Raw genomic sequence first — 14,902 nt, 5'->3', positions numbered from 1 at the left:
GCACCCTAGATTCCTCTAATCTCTGTCCAGGATGTGAAAACAAGAGAGTGCACACCTGGGCTAGGTGTGGGTAGCCCTCATTTTGTTATGCAACTGTTCATGTGAGGATTTTGATACTGGGACCATGTGTTGTCTGACCCTCATAGACTGAAAGATCTGTACTGTGGGTCTGCATCATTAGCTTAGTATGCAGTACAGAGAACTGCCACTCTGACTATTATAGATCACCTGAGCAGATGCTTTTTCTTTCTCATTTCAGTTCATTTGATTCTCTTCATCAAATTAGGGAACTTGAAATACCTTCTATCCATCTATGTCTAACATTTGCATGCCTAAGTGTACTTGCTTTAAATAGCCAACAATATTTCATAATCAGGTGCCTTATAGACTTAGTTGACATGCTGGTTTGATAATAGTGTTGCACTTTCAGATTGTGTCTGTCTTTGTTTCAACAGGGAATCTATAAGACTTTTTTCAAAAAGTATGTGTATCGATTTAAAGTCTGCCAAAAACCTACACATAAAAACACTTATATAGATACTCATATTGATACATAAATATTGATAGACATGTAATGCACATAAGGGAAGGTGAAGGACCTGTAGTGTGCAGGTTGGAAGGGGGGAATAAAACTAAAAAATACTGCCACCATGTGGAAACAGAAAGAATGCTAAAACATGAAAAGGATTAAAACATTTTCACTGCAGTATTTTGACACTATACTACTTGACCAAAGAGTTGCACAGCAGTTCTATGTAATATTATTTTCATGCATACGTTTCCTAGGAAGGAATACTCATTTATTATGGAGAGCCAAATTACTCAAAATTAAATAATGAAAGAAATATATATATATCATATATCATATATTAATCATTATGTATTTAATGATTTGAATAAATATATATATATATATTCAAATCATTAAATACATAATGATTCATGTATCATTATGTATTTAATGATCAACAAATACATAATGGTTAATGAATAAACATTACATTTTATGTGATTTTACATAATAAAACACATAAAAATCATTAAATGAATCATTAAATCGCAGAATAAATCAATTAATGTTTCTATTTAATTTTAGCGCTATTTTGTGTCCATTTTCATTTTAGTATTATACTTGAGTTGATTTTTCATTTAAGCACAAACTTTGTGTATTTTCATTTTAGTATTATACTTGAGTTGATTTTTCATTTAAGCACAAACTTTGTGTATTTTCATTTTCATTTTCAGGGTTACGTAATTGTTACTGGAAAAAGCACGACATGATGTCGATTGATGTGCACATAACCCTTACCCTGAAAATGAAAAGACACAAAGCTCATGCTTAAATAAAATAAATAAACAAAGATAATGCTAAAAAATAAAAAATAAAAAAACGGATGCAAACTAGTGCTAATATTAAATACAAGGGACATGTATTAATTTATTTAGGCCTAGTGATTTGCTTTGAATGATTCATTTAATGATTTTATAGATTTTTTTAACAGTATCATTATGTTTTGAAATATTATTGAAATATTTATTTTATTATTTCAATTTGAGTAATTTGGCCCTCCATAATTTGTCAGGATTTACAGGATATATCTGACGGTGCATCGGATACTTCATATGCCACTGCCTGAACCTTGGACTTAGGATGGACCCCACCGAACCTCACCGAAATGACCTGCCGGTTGAACTGCGATGCACCTCATTAATCTCTGCCTGCATCATCTTTGTCTGTTGATGGACTGCACTCTTGAAATGGAATACATTGGAATATCATTTAATTGCCAACAAAAGCCTTCATCAGCCAACTAACAAAGGACAATGCATCTATGTGAACTTCTGCAGTTAATCCAGGATGAACTTCAAAGACATTAGTCATTAATCTTACAGTTCATACAAAATCTTTATTTAAACACTGACCCTTAACACTTTCTTAGTTTACCACTTTTAAACCATGACCTGCACTGCACACAAACAACTAATATTGGCATTATATTCATGATGTTAGCCAGAGGGGAACTGGCCCCCACAGTGAGCCTGGTTTCTCCCAAGGTTTTTTTTTTTTCTCCATTAACCAACATCTTATGGAGTTTTGTGTTCCTTGCCACAGTCACCTTTATCATGCTCACAGGGGTTCTGAATACAGTTGTTATTTAATTATTTATTTTTATACACAATGTACAATCAGATTTAATCAAACTACACAATGAACACTCTAAGACTTTATAGATTTACAGTTTCATTTTCTGTTCATGCATAATTTCCTGTAAAGCTGCTGTGTGTTGTGAAAAGCGCTATACAAATAAACATACATTTTAAATAAATGGACGCATTAGATTGCTGCTTAAAGAGTTGAAGCAGCGCCCTCATGTGGAAAACAAGGAAAAGCAGGTTTCTGGGAAATGAGGACGGTGCAAAAATCCCTTGTGACGAAAGTATGCAAATGTTTATGACGTCATCGGATGGCTTAGATGCTATCGGTTTAAAGTGCATGACATTCAGTGTCAGTTAGTGGAAGATGTTCAAACATTAACTCAAATATTTTCTCGCTGCAACTAAATTAATTGCTGAGACAGTCAAAACAGTCACCTTGCAAGTACTGCAACTAACTATAACTAAACCCAAGAGCCACTTTCGTGTTTTGTTTTGACGCCTAAAAACTTCCCAGATCTCTTAACACAACTTTGAGCACCCACTCGAAATTGACAGCACTACTTAATTCACATTAGTGAATCGTTCACACACAGAATCTTGCGTCCGTCCACTTGCTAAACAGCATTCATTCCCTCATTTCAGGAACTTATCGTTTGACCGTTGCGCTGCGTCTCGCGGGTTTTAGAGCCGCGTTTTTAAGACGCTGTGTCAGGTTAAAAGAACTTCAACCGTAAAAAAAACGCGCCTCTTTTCGTGGCGCTGCGTCTAGCGCAAAAACGCGTTCCGTGTGAACGGCCCCTACTAATGTTTAACAAACAAAACGCAACAAAACCAGACGGCTGATTATAATGCCAGCGTTGTGTTGTAGTTTTGAACGCGTCGCGCGTTTCCAGTGTAGAGGAGGTGTGAGTCAGGCTGCTTTACATATTGCCATCATTCCAGGAAGTTTTTTTTAAGTTCGCTGTTTCCTGTACCTACGCCACCTTGCTTACCTTACATTGTTGCCGTCGATCTTACTTTTTCATTAAAAACTTGGCTTAAAACAAATATTTATCCACCTGTATTGAGGTTTATGTAGGATTAAACGCGGATCATGAGTTTCTTGTACCTGAGAGGTGCTTTGTTTTTCACCTTAGTACCTGTAGTGCTGAATCTGCGCGTTCTGGATGATGGTCTTTCTCTAAACTGTACACAAGAGGTAAAATACTGTTGTCGTAAATATTAAACATCATTAGATACCCACACAAGTGTTTAATGATATATAGGCTCTGTGTGTTTTTATATAACTTATATTTGTCACCTTTGGGGGTTTGAAACTTTAAATCAAAGTGATTCATTGTTGTTTTTCACTCTTTCTTTGTCTCCAGGAAGTACAGTGTCAAGCAAACATTAGTAAGTGCTTTGTGTATTATTGATTTGCATTTTTATTTAATGTATTTTATATATTTGATGAAATATATATGATTAAAATTGATATACAGTATGTGTAATTTTTCAACCAGTTGTAATTATTGTTATTATTTTTTTACTTTGTTGTTATTAAAATTGTGGGTTATATTTTTAACTGATTGTTTGATTGTTTTCCCCAAAGATAACTGCATGTATGATGGATGGCTCAAGCCTTCAGATTTCACTCCTAGTGGGCCAGATGATTTAACAGTTGGTATTGATGTAAGAAATAATACGAAAGGTGATTTGGAGCCAGTGATTGTGGCGGAATGGAAAGCAAAGGATGACGGTGGGTACGGCTACGATCACACCGCAGCTGAATGTGGCCCAATTCTGATTTTTTTCACTCACATGTGACACAGACCTGTTAATTGAATGACTGTGTGAACAGCAAAAGTGCTTTGAATCTGACATTTTTAAGTCAGATTTGTGCAACTTTCATATGTGGAAATAAATTGGATACGTATCTTATTTTTTTCCACATATGAAAGTGGTCATTTTTTACACAATTCTACCTGAACAATCCTCGCTTGCGTGCTTAATTTTAGTTATCAACCGATATATCACTGAGGCCGATAAATCGGCCGATATTCAGACTTTTTTAATTATCGCATCAGCTGATAAATTTTCCCGTTTGGACGATTTTTTTCTTGAGGGTGCCAAACATCTCCTGCTTGCGTGTGAAGCATCTGAGACATGTAAACGACCAGTCATGGTTCATTTTGTTGTTACATGCCATCGTGCCATACTACAATAATTGACCAGTGTGCAACACAGTTTCATTTAAACAGTCCGCATATCAGAGCTGCAGCAGAAGCGTTTGAGCTCATAATGTTAAAGTGCTCACCTGTTTCATTCTCCCTCTCTTTCCTCAACAGTTCCCTGTAACTTTTATCTGTCTTGTCTAATGATACAAAGGCAAATATCAATAAAACTAATATCATATACCATCTGCAAATATGCGCATATCTCGTTTAAACAGATGTAATAAACCAACCTCACACAACTTCAGCAGATCCAGCATCCTGTGGATAGCTCATATATCTTCCTCTGAAGCATGTATCCTAACAGTCTCTCCTCAACAGTTCCCTGTAACTTTTCTAATGATAGAAGGCAAATATCAATAAAACTTCTATTATATACCATTCACAAACCTCACGAAAATCCAGTGTTTTCTTTCCATCGAGCGCTCATCTAATATCTTCCTCTGAAGCACGTATTCTATCAGTCAGAATCAATAACTTCAGGACTATGCACTGTATGTACAGTTGGTTTGATTCTGTATTTATTGAGTAAATGCGATTGCTAACATGGACATGCCATCCATGGTTGCTGGACTACTGTGTGTACTGTTATTTCCTTCTTCCTAAAATATGAACAATTTCTTCATGTGCAAATAAATTACTAAAATGTGATGACTAAACAGAAATCTGAAGAAACTGCTATCTACCATTTAAAATACAATATTATTTTTTTGTTTTGTGTGAAATTGAGTAAATATAGTGATAAATAAGAGTTTATTATTTAATATTTTTAGTAATTTTATGTTTGTTATTTACTATATTAAATGGTGTGATATATCGGCATTGTATCTGCCTATCAGCCACCCTGCTCGCTGGATATTGGCTTCGGCCATTAAAAAACTACATGATATGCCTGTTATGGATTAAAACCTTTCATTTCAAATCATATCTTCTCTAGTTAATGCATTCAGTTCCTTTTTAAGAAAAGAAAGAAAATTATAGGCTTTAACAGCTGGGTTCAGCAGTTCGTTTTAATTTCACGTGGATTTAGCCTATGTAACATGGTTCTTTGCTCATGGCACTCGTGCAAAAAAACTTTTCTATATTTCTCAAACTGTATCAAAACGTGAATGCAAGCAAGTCAATGGTAGGCTAATCTGAAATAATTACAGATAACAACTCCGATGACATATTGTCATTTTTCCTTCTGTTATTTGATTTTATGAGGTCTCGCTCGTAATATTATATTCTTGAGCTTCAATGGTAAATAAATTGCATCATACGACTGCAAATGACTTTATTTAAAATGACTTTATCCATCTGGTCTTCCATTACTTGCTGATATTTCATTAGAGAGTCATGAAGTGTTCTATTTGGGTTAAAAATAAAAAAATAACTGCTAATTACAATGTTAATACATTAATTAATTATACATGTATTAAAATAATGAACATGGGGTTTGTTATATGCATGCTCAGGGAGTGTTATACGAATGCGGGTCAGTTAACGAGCATCGGCTGTTCAGACCAGTGTCTGATATGCACTACATTTAAAGTGTTGTGTGAACAGCCTTACAAAAAAATCCGATTTGAGCAGAAAATCTGTTTTGGGCCACATTCAGCTGCAGTGTGAATGTATAAGCAGTGTCATGTGTATCCTGTTTTTATGTAGAATTATAGAATTTAGATTAGCATTAGATATGTATGTTATAGTATGTGAACTTGAAAGATACACATACAAATGTCCAGCAGTCATCAGAGTTGAACTGTCCACTTGTTACAGGGAGCATCATTTTTTTGAATGGAACAGAGTTTAGTGTGATGAAGTCATCTACCAATGAACACCTGTGTGTGCATTACATGTTCCTCCAAAAATTTAAGACCATGAGAAAAACTGATGGTGAAAAGGTAAGATTCATTATTATTAATAATATTATTATAATAATATATACCCAAATGGGTATTTTTATTTATTTCACAAATACAAATTGATATATGATCTATTTTATTTTAGTGGTCTTTTTCTCTGGATAAAGTTGTGGTAGATCCAGGCAGCACATATCTAGTGACAGTCTCCAACCTTCCCAAGCCGAATTTACAGCACACCAGTTACAACATAAACAGAAGTGTTGTTGTTCGAGGTTTGTGTCAAATGCACACTGAAACAGCTCAAGTGATGCTACATGACAATTTATATACAGATTGATATCTCACTTTATGTGTGAAACCACAGGTTGTGAAGATCCTTTGATGCGACAAACTAAAATCTGTTTGGAGAGAGGTGAGAGAATAGGTTATGTAAGAGATAAGTATATTCACATAGAAATAAGGAACCAGCCTGGTTAAGAATTGAATAGTGTGTTAGCATCTTTTGTTGTTGTATGCACTGAACCTTTGAGATTCATTTGGCTTGACTTGAATCCTAGGGGAGACATGGCATCCCGATATTACGTTGGAGAAATCCAAAGGTTTAGATGACAAGGATGTTCTGCTTGTTGCATTTAAACCAGGAGAGAACGCACAAAAATACAACGTGTTTGTGAAGTGCAAAAGGGACAACCAAATGCAGACTGTTTATAACGTAAGACATTTTTTTACATGTCTGTTTGAACGTAATCATATCCAAATTAATATGGCTGAATAATTTGTGAAATATTTCTGATAAAGCTGTGCTAAATTATTAGTCCCTCAAATAGATATAATGGAAAAGTTAAAGCAGACTTTTCACATCAAACTCTAAAGAACTGTCTTCAGTGGGCAAAATGTGTTTTCTTTGGATTTAGAAGGGCAAGACAATACTAAATTTGACATATGACCTGGAGCACTGGCCAGTTACATGCTGCCGTTTTGATGTTCAGGTGTGTATCATAATAATTACTTCTAAAAGTAATCATGAGCTACACTGTTAATGCAGTAATATTGTTGTAAAGGTTTAGTATTTTATATTTCACTTACACAAGGGATCTTGATTTAAATAATGCTTTTTTAACCTCTTCTAATTTAGATCCAGCCATTTTTCCTAAGGTGTGCCAATGACTGTCTTCGAAAGAATGAGAATTTTAACATATGCTCAACTGGTGTGTATGGAAACAATTTCATACAGCTTTTGACCACCTACAGTAAAATGCATAATGCTCATTTCCAAATTTCCCCCCTAATTGTTCTGTAGAATCGCCACCTCTTTCTGAGAAAAACACAATATTTTGGATCATTTGTGTTGGTTTATGCCTCCTTATTTGTGGCATCAGCTTTTGTGCCATTTATTTGTGCTGCAGGAAACCAAAGAAAGGTGAGCGATGATATTTAAGATGGATAATTTTTATCTTTAAAGACTGCAATCTTTATAATATTTTACACAACACTGGTACCTGTACTTACCTTTTTTTAGGAAAACTTCCTGTTTTCAAGGTGTAATCCTGTTCCTGATTTTTTTTTTTTATCATTTTGTTTAGGTCCAGAAATGCCAGCAAAAGACCATGTTGAGCAGCATGTACTAAGTGGCTCACGATCTGTACTGATCATCTACTCCAGAGATCATCCCCTATACACAGACATAGTGCTGAAGCTCTGTGCCTTTCTGCGGGCCAAATGTGGTACTGAGGTTGTGCTGGACCTACTTGACACTGCTTGGCTAGGCACTATTGGCCAGCTACCATGGATTGAACAACAAAAGCGACGTATTGAGCAGTCTTCAGACAAGATCCTGGTCCTCTGCTCCCGAGGAGTGCAGGCCAAGTGGGGGGCCATCTGTGGCGAGCCTCCAATTCTTTTAAGGGAAGATGTGCGCTCTCCAGAGGGTGACATGCTAACCCTCGCCCTTCAGCTGATTACACCTGATATGCAGCGTCCGGCTTCCTACGGGAAGTATTTGGTGGCATACTTTGATGACATAAGCAGCGAAGGTGATGTGCCATCCATGTTTGACATTGCAGTCAAGTACAAGCTGATGAAGCATTTCGAAGAGCTCTACTTCCGAATCCTTGATATGGAGAAATATCAACAGGGGATGGTGCATTGTATTGAAGGTATCGGCAAGGATGAGTACTTTTGTTGCCCCTCAGGCAAGGCCTTGAGGGATGCAATAGAAACCTTCCAGGCCTATCAAATAGAGAATCCAGACTGGTTTGATAAAGAGTGCGTAAACAGCGAAGAGGAGGTGAGAGGAGAAACCAGCACACTTCTTGAGGTTCCCATGCCACCAATCTATGAGTTACAACCGTTGTGTAATGACGGACTCCAAATCTTTGTGAACGAGGTGGAAATCCATCAAGAGTCTCAGAGTGTTTGTGCCGTAATACCCCAAATTCACGACAAGCCCGAGGAGTCTTCTGTGATGATTGTTAAACCCAGGGTCCAACCAGAGCACAGCTCAGTACTTTCTCTTCACCCAACAGTGGTACCCCCTCTTAAAACATCCACAGTTGGTATGATACCAGTTGGCCCAGAAAGCTACCCTTATCTGCTTGTAGAACCTATACCAGTGCAACTCACACATCCTTCAACTGAGTCAAGATGGAATGAAGTGTTTCCAATGGGAGAACCTTCAGATAATTGTCTGACAGCAAGCAATGAAGACCAGACTCAAGCATCCTTTTCCATGCCTTCTGAAAATGCTGTCCAACAACTGGTGGCCCTGCAGCGTTTTTTGACTCCTTTTGAGATCATAGCACCTCCTCCCTCGGTGGAAGATAACTTCCTTCTTGACCAGGAGATGGACATGTCTCAGCCAGTTGAGATGGACGAAACTGAAATGGAGGGAGCCTCTGAGACAAGACCATCACGAGGGTCAGATCAGGGATACAGTTCCAGGTATTCCATTGTAAGGGGAGAGCCCCAAGTCTCCACGGTGCCCAAGAAGGAAGAACTGTCTTCTCTAGCCAAGTTGCAAATGGATCTCTACCTGAACAGCCCAGTCTCTTCGGGTTTTTGCACTCAAACGATAGAGAACGGATTTTGACTGTGTTAATCAGCTTCACCAGAAAGACCATGGGTGACCAGCATTTTTTGCTTGTCAACAGCATGGCTATGCTGGTCCACCAGGTAGACCATTACCAAACCAGCCTGGACCTTCATGGAAATCCATGATTTTCCAAGATAGTCTTTTTCAGCAGGCCATTGTCTGATTTGCCATGTGCCATATTATTCAAAGCTTGGAAGAATATTCTTGTACAATCCATGGTTTGTTGAAGTCATCCCTGCTAAATGCGAAGTCACATTTACATTCACACTGTGAAATTTCTGCGGGCGAAATACAGTCATCTCAATGGGATTCCACGCAAAAGTGAATTTCTTGAGATGGACATCCAGTGGCAAATAATTTCCCCTTGCTATTTTGCGTTAAGTTCATGTTTGGTGAACTTTGACAGATGACTTTGCCACATTGACCAATATAAAGTTGCTTGGTTTGGCAGTGGCCTCTGTGTGGGCAGTGCTTCCTACATGGCTACACTGAATATTCACAATAGATAAGGATATCATTTTAGCGGTGAGCATCTTTTTAAGCTTCACTCTCCCAGAGTAAAAAGTGCAGCATTAAAAAGAGGCTGTTCGGTTTTTGCTGGTTTTGACGCACTCAGCATCCGCCCACACCTTCTTCACCCGCTAAATTTCACTGTGCAGAGGTAAATGCGACTACGCCTAAAGACATAAACTATTTGTATGTCAGTGTCACTGGAGAATATCATCAGGCATTTGTCATGACAATTAGCAACAGGAAACAGACCAAATGAATAATATTCCAGACATGATTATGAGGTAAATGATCAACTGTTTTATAAATGAGGTCAAGGAACAATGCTAACCAATTTATCCATCTGATTTGCAAGCTTGCAGCTTTATCACAACCTCAGGAACAGGAATTAGTGTGCCAGTACTTGCTTCAAACAACAATTTTTGCCAAGCCAATGTAGATATTTATCACCAGTAATTACACATTAGCACAAGGGTGTAATAAGTTCACTTTTACTGTGGAGAAGAACAAGTGCCTTGTTAATAAGCTTGATGTAGAACAGCACAGCACAGCACACAATTTTTAAGCTGATGTTTACCTCCTGAACACAATTAAAAGTAAATTGATTGGGCCTGTAATGTTACATTTGTTATGTGTTGTATCATACTGCACTAGAATTGTTTTTGTATTTGTAGTTTATTAATGTTTATCATCTATCATAACCCTCTACTATATGGGGCCTTGTATATAATGTTAGTTGAGTTGGCCTACATTTCAGAATTCATAAAGCAGCATTTTTCTTTGGTAATTATCTGTTATGTGCTTTTACTCAACAATTTTTGTAAATCTTTGTCAATAAGAATTACTTCATTTGTACTTAATTTCATCCAGCTTTGGACCTTTAACTATACTGTATATATAGTGCGCGCGCGTGTGTTTGTGTATACAGTATACACACAAATTATAGCAGGATACATTGAGACTGTTACAGTGCAAGTCTTATGTAAACATAACAGTGACACAACTTGCAAATTAAAGCCCTTGTAATAAAATTCTCTGTAAAACATTAATGTGGATAAATAGAGAGATGTGAGGTTGGAAATACCTTACCTTATCAAAAGGTTATGTACATACACTAAAACCTCTTTTAAAAAACATGTAGCAGTGTTATATATATATTTGTTGGGTTATACATTTTGCAATGAGGCACAAAAATCCCATAATGCACTTTCGGCCTGCATATTTAACACATTTAGCTCACCCTGTACCTCATCCTCAAAGCATAATAATATGTTAGCCTAAGGATGCACATTTGTTAGTACATTGTTATTTTTAAGTTACTCTAGAATATATAATACTCTGCTCTTACAACAATACTGAAACTGTATTTCTATCCTTGATGACTAAAAGTGATAAGACAAGTTTGCCTCACAGATAAGCAGGAGAATTGGAGCCAGATATGAAGAGAAAGCAAATGGCTAAGCTGACATATGATATGTTAGAATTCTTGCTGTAATTCCTAGTGTAACTAATCAATTTTGACCCTGCTATATACATATCTGGATTCTCATTTAGACAGCTGCACTGCATGTAGAGGTGAATTAATGGATAATGTCCTCTTGCATTCTAGCAATGCTAGCAAAATTGTGTCAGCCAGTCATAATGTTATGAACTGTGATAATATCTTTTCTCAACCACACTGGCATTAATGATAAAGCATCTGGATTGGTTCAGAAATGATCTGTAAGGTGAGAGGTAGTCTTGTACAAACTGATGAGACTCCACTGTGGCCTGGTTGAGGCCATGCATGTAGGAGTTTGTTTTTTAAAGATGGATAACAGTTCATAGATTCTATACTTAAAGTAGTTCTATACCTAAAGTATTAACATTTCCCAACCTCATCAATCCATATGATACACATTGTGACAGTTTCCATTCCTAAGTACCACTGCCATTGACAAGTATTTAAAATAGGAAAGGATCACATCACGTTCACGATTTGAAGTGTACACCAAGCTTAACAAGTACAAGGCATATTTACACTTTTGACAAGTGCATTTAGGAACATCTTTTGACAAGGTGTCTGAAAACACCAAATACACCAATCTACATCATCCTATACATTAAATTTATACCAGAAAGTACATTTCTTACATAGAAAAAAAAAATATATACTGTACAACATTGCACTTATAACATTTCCTCAGTTGAACAGTTCTCACATACTGTAATTAAAGTGCCTCACAAAACAAGTGCAAATCAAAGATTCTTGTATCATCATATAAGCACTAGTTTACAGTTACACCCAGTACATTAAGTATATACCACAGAGGTCAACGGCGGGAATGTTTTTCATTGGCACGGTGAGTGGTTTTGTTGTAGCACCTGTTAAGAGTGGAGGAGAACGACATATCGTCCTTTAGGGAAGGTACAACAGGCATAAATTTTGCTTGAATTTAATAATTTCGACTTTAAAAAAAAAAAAAAAATGATGAAATAGGCTATATTTGGCAAATTAAAACTTTTAGAATACTAACTAACAAAAAAAATATCCAACAACTTTTTGAAACTTTTCATTTTAAAGGTAATATCACATCACCTAAGCCAAGTAAACACAATATTTAATTTGCATCAGTTGGCATCTTTCAGCTGCCATCTTTAGGTGACATTTTGCATACAGTAACAAATACAAAATCTCATGTTTCTTAATATGTAGAGACCCCAAAATGATTGATTGATTTGATTTTGTTGCCTAAATAATATTGCTGTTTTTGAAAATCCTACACACTTTGTTAAACAACCTTTTGAACAAACGAGTCTGACGATTACCAGCCACTGAGTTGATCATTTAAAAAAATGTGTGAAAATTTCTGTGGAGTCTGTATCACTTTTGTCATAATATGCCAATTAGTGCATATTTAGGTGATGCCTACTTTTCATAATTTAAAAACTAAAACAGGTAGCCACACAATCCTTACAGAAATATGATTATGCAGCCATTAAACTTGAAATATTTAGTTTTCTTTCATTTTAAATAATAATGTTCACATTTTAAAATAACAACAAAAATGCTGAGTGTGTATGAACATCAATCTATCTATCTATCTAATATTTTTCCAAACACGTAACATGTAGGAATTTACAGAATGTCTATATATGTGTGTAATCGAGTAAAAATGATGTATATAAAACAGTATTTTTTTGTAGTATTTGGAAATATATGTTGCATATAGGCCTATGCATGCGTGTGCGATGTGACATTTTTTGTATGAAAACCATACATGAACATATATATTACAGGCCTATATGTGTTTTCATGTCTATTATTTCAGATGTCTGTATAGGATTACTATTTTTATAGCTGCTTTGTGCATTTTGATTTTGGTCAAGTTTATTTATTTTTTATAAAAAGGAACATGTTTAACTTTTTCACCTGTAGTACCTCCCCTTAAAAGGACCGATGCACTGATGTAAGTGGCCTCCGGTAAACGCCTGTCCTCATGTGCGCATCTACGACTGAGTATTTACTGCCAGCGTGTTCACATAGCCGTGAGGACACATGTCGTTTTCCGAAACGCAGTGGGAGAACTGGGCTGGGTTGCCCCCCCGTCCACGTGCGAACCTCCGGACACCTTTTAAGGACAGGCACTGCTCAATTAGCTCCAGGCACTTGCACCCCAAAAAGAACATGTTTTTGAACATGAAAACCGATATGGGCATTTTGTAAACGAAGACCAGGAAACATCTGACCACCAGCAACGGTGCGTTGACCAGCACACCGGTGAAGAACCTCGCCCAGATCCAGCGACAGTTCATCTCCGAGGCCGTCAACTCGTAAAGCCATACAACAGGAACGCCCAGTGCGATGAAATACACAGATATCACCGTGTACTTGAGGTAAAGGTTGGGAATCTCGTTCTTAAGGAGCAGTTCCACCAAGGTGAAGCTGTCTAGGAGGTCTATGCAGGTGCTCATGAAGCAACCTTGGGAGTGGAAGCGCGTGGCACCGTTGGGATCTTCAATGATGGAGTTGATGAGACAGAAAAGCAAAGGCGCGCAGAGTAGCATGGTTGTTTTGAAACCGGTGATGCCGAACGGCACCTTCATTGCGATGAGGTCCAGGATGGACGTTTCCAAAACGAGCACCACTTTCGGGGTGGAGGCGATCACGTAGATGAGCCATGCCAGGTAGGCGAAGGTGAACTCCCCGAGGTTGCAACCGAAGATGGAGCTCTTCTGGTGGAAGCCACAGGCTCGTTCTCGTTTGCTCCTGGCGTTTTTCACGAAGAAGATCCCCCATCCCGATATAACCACCAAATCCGTGGCTATCCACGAGCACCAGTAGAGATCTGTAAAGACGATGAGGTAGAAATCCAGCATGCCGCCTTGGAGGACGAGCACGAGGAAACACAGGATCTTATAAAATAGGTTCTTCTTGGACCTCTGCACGAACAGAGGCGTGGATTGCATGAATTCGCCCGATGTCATGGTGTACGACTGGGGTTCAGCTGTGGCTGAATAAGATACCAAGGGCTGGGAGCTGCCCTCCTCGAGGTTGGCACTGCCGCTTGTGGTCTGTGTGTCCCTCCTGGCCGCGACGTTTCGGATGAATAACAGCTGTCCGTTTTCTGGTGCTGACGAGACAGGTGAGTCGGGTTGGGGAAAGCTGGACACGGAGATGTCTTTTATGATTTCAGCAGTCATTGTATTCATGCCTTCTCCACCCGAATTGTTTCTGCTTTGCTAGTGTAATGGGGGGCGGGGAGAAGAAATCCCGTTATGGAGTTACATTGGAATGGAATGTGCACTTATGGAGGGATGTTGAAAGCAGTCAAAATGAAAAATAAAAATAAATATAAAAATAAAGATTTAAAAAGCTAGTTAAAATGTAACAATATATTTTATAGCTGATATTGCTTGAAAACACAATTATTATTTTAAACATCTCACACCCCCTTTTACAAATGTAGATAGTTTCATTGAAATAGATTTTTAGAATTAAAAAAATAGTATTTTCATTTGCCATTTTTAAAATAATAGACAAATATTTTACAGGTTTCCAAATATTATGCTGAATTATTATTATCATTATTTTTTCATAGTAT

General features: G+C 37.3%; 2 protein-coding genes across 2 annotated transcripts; one reads left to right on the top strand and one right to left on the bottom strand.

Annotated features, from left to right (window-relative positions):
* Positions 1 to 3,084: 3,084 nt before the first annotated feature.
* LOC127436895 (interleukin-17 receptor A-like) lies at positions 3,085 to 10,849 on the top strand. The gene is made up of 11 exons (XM_051691385.1): positions 3,085 to 3,355; positions 3,525 to 3,549; positions 3,749 to 3,895; positions 6,132 to 6,256; positions 6,363 to 6,489; positions 6,582 to 6,629; positions 6,775 to 6,929; positions 7,132 to 7,206; positions 7,353 to 7,425; positions 7,518 to 7,637; positions 7,801 to 10,849. The coding sequence occupies exons 1-11, from the start codon at positions 3,251 to 3,253 to the stop codon at positions 9,303 to 9,305; spliced, it is 2,505 nt and encodes an 834-aa protein (XP_051547345.1). The 5' UTR covers positions 3,085 to 3,250; the 3' UTR covers positions 9,306 to 10,849.
* A 2,114-nt stretch (positions 10,850 to 12,963) lies between these two features.
* Positions 12,964 to 14,608, bottom strand: LOC127436861 (transmembrane protein 121B-like). Its single transcript, XM_051691310.1, has one exon. It carries the CDS (start codon positions 14,508 to 14,510, stop codon positions 13,308 to 13,310), a length of 1,203 nt encoding a protein of 400 aa, XP_051547270.1. The 5' UTR covers positions 14,511 to 14,608; the 3' UTR covers positions 12,964 to 13,307.
* Positions 14,609 to 14,902: the final 294 nt, after the last annotated feature.

Source organism: Myxocyprinus asiaticus, chromosome 47 (genome assembly GCF_019703515.2).
Source record: "Myxocyprinus asiaticus isolate MX2 ecotype Aquarium Trade chromosome 47, UBuf_Myxa_2, whole genome shotgun sequence".
In the NCBI taxonomy this organism is placed as follows: Eukaryota; Metazoa; Chordata; class Actinopteri; order Cypriniformes; family Catostomidae; genus Myxocyprinus; species Myxocyprinus asiaticus.
The sequence above is the reverse complement of the archived record's forward strand: the minus strand, read 5'-3'. Positions and strand labels throughout refer to the sequence as shown.

What these genes read in the sequence shown, in the direction of transcription:
- LOC127436861 (XM_051691310.1), bottom strand. Translation starts at nt 14,510, where the DNA reads ATGAATACAATGACTGCTGAAATCATAAAAGACATCTCCGTGTCCAGC.
- LOC127436895 (XM_051691385.1), top strand. Translation starts at nt 3,251, where the DNA reads ATGAGTTTCTTGTACCTGAGAGGTGCTTTGTTTTTCACCTTAGTACCT. An exon ending in ATGGAAAGCAAAGGATGACG is followed by an intron (nt 3,896 to 6,131) that starts GTGGGTACGGCT and finishes CACTTGTTACAG; the next exon opens with GGAGCATCATTTTTTTGAAT. An exon ending in GCTGCCGTTTTGATGTTCAG is followed by an intron (nt 7,207 to 7,352) that starts GTGTGTATCATA and finishes CTTCTAATTTAG; the next exon opens with ATCCAGCCATTTTTCCTAAG.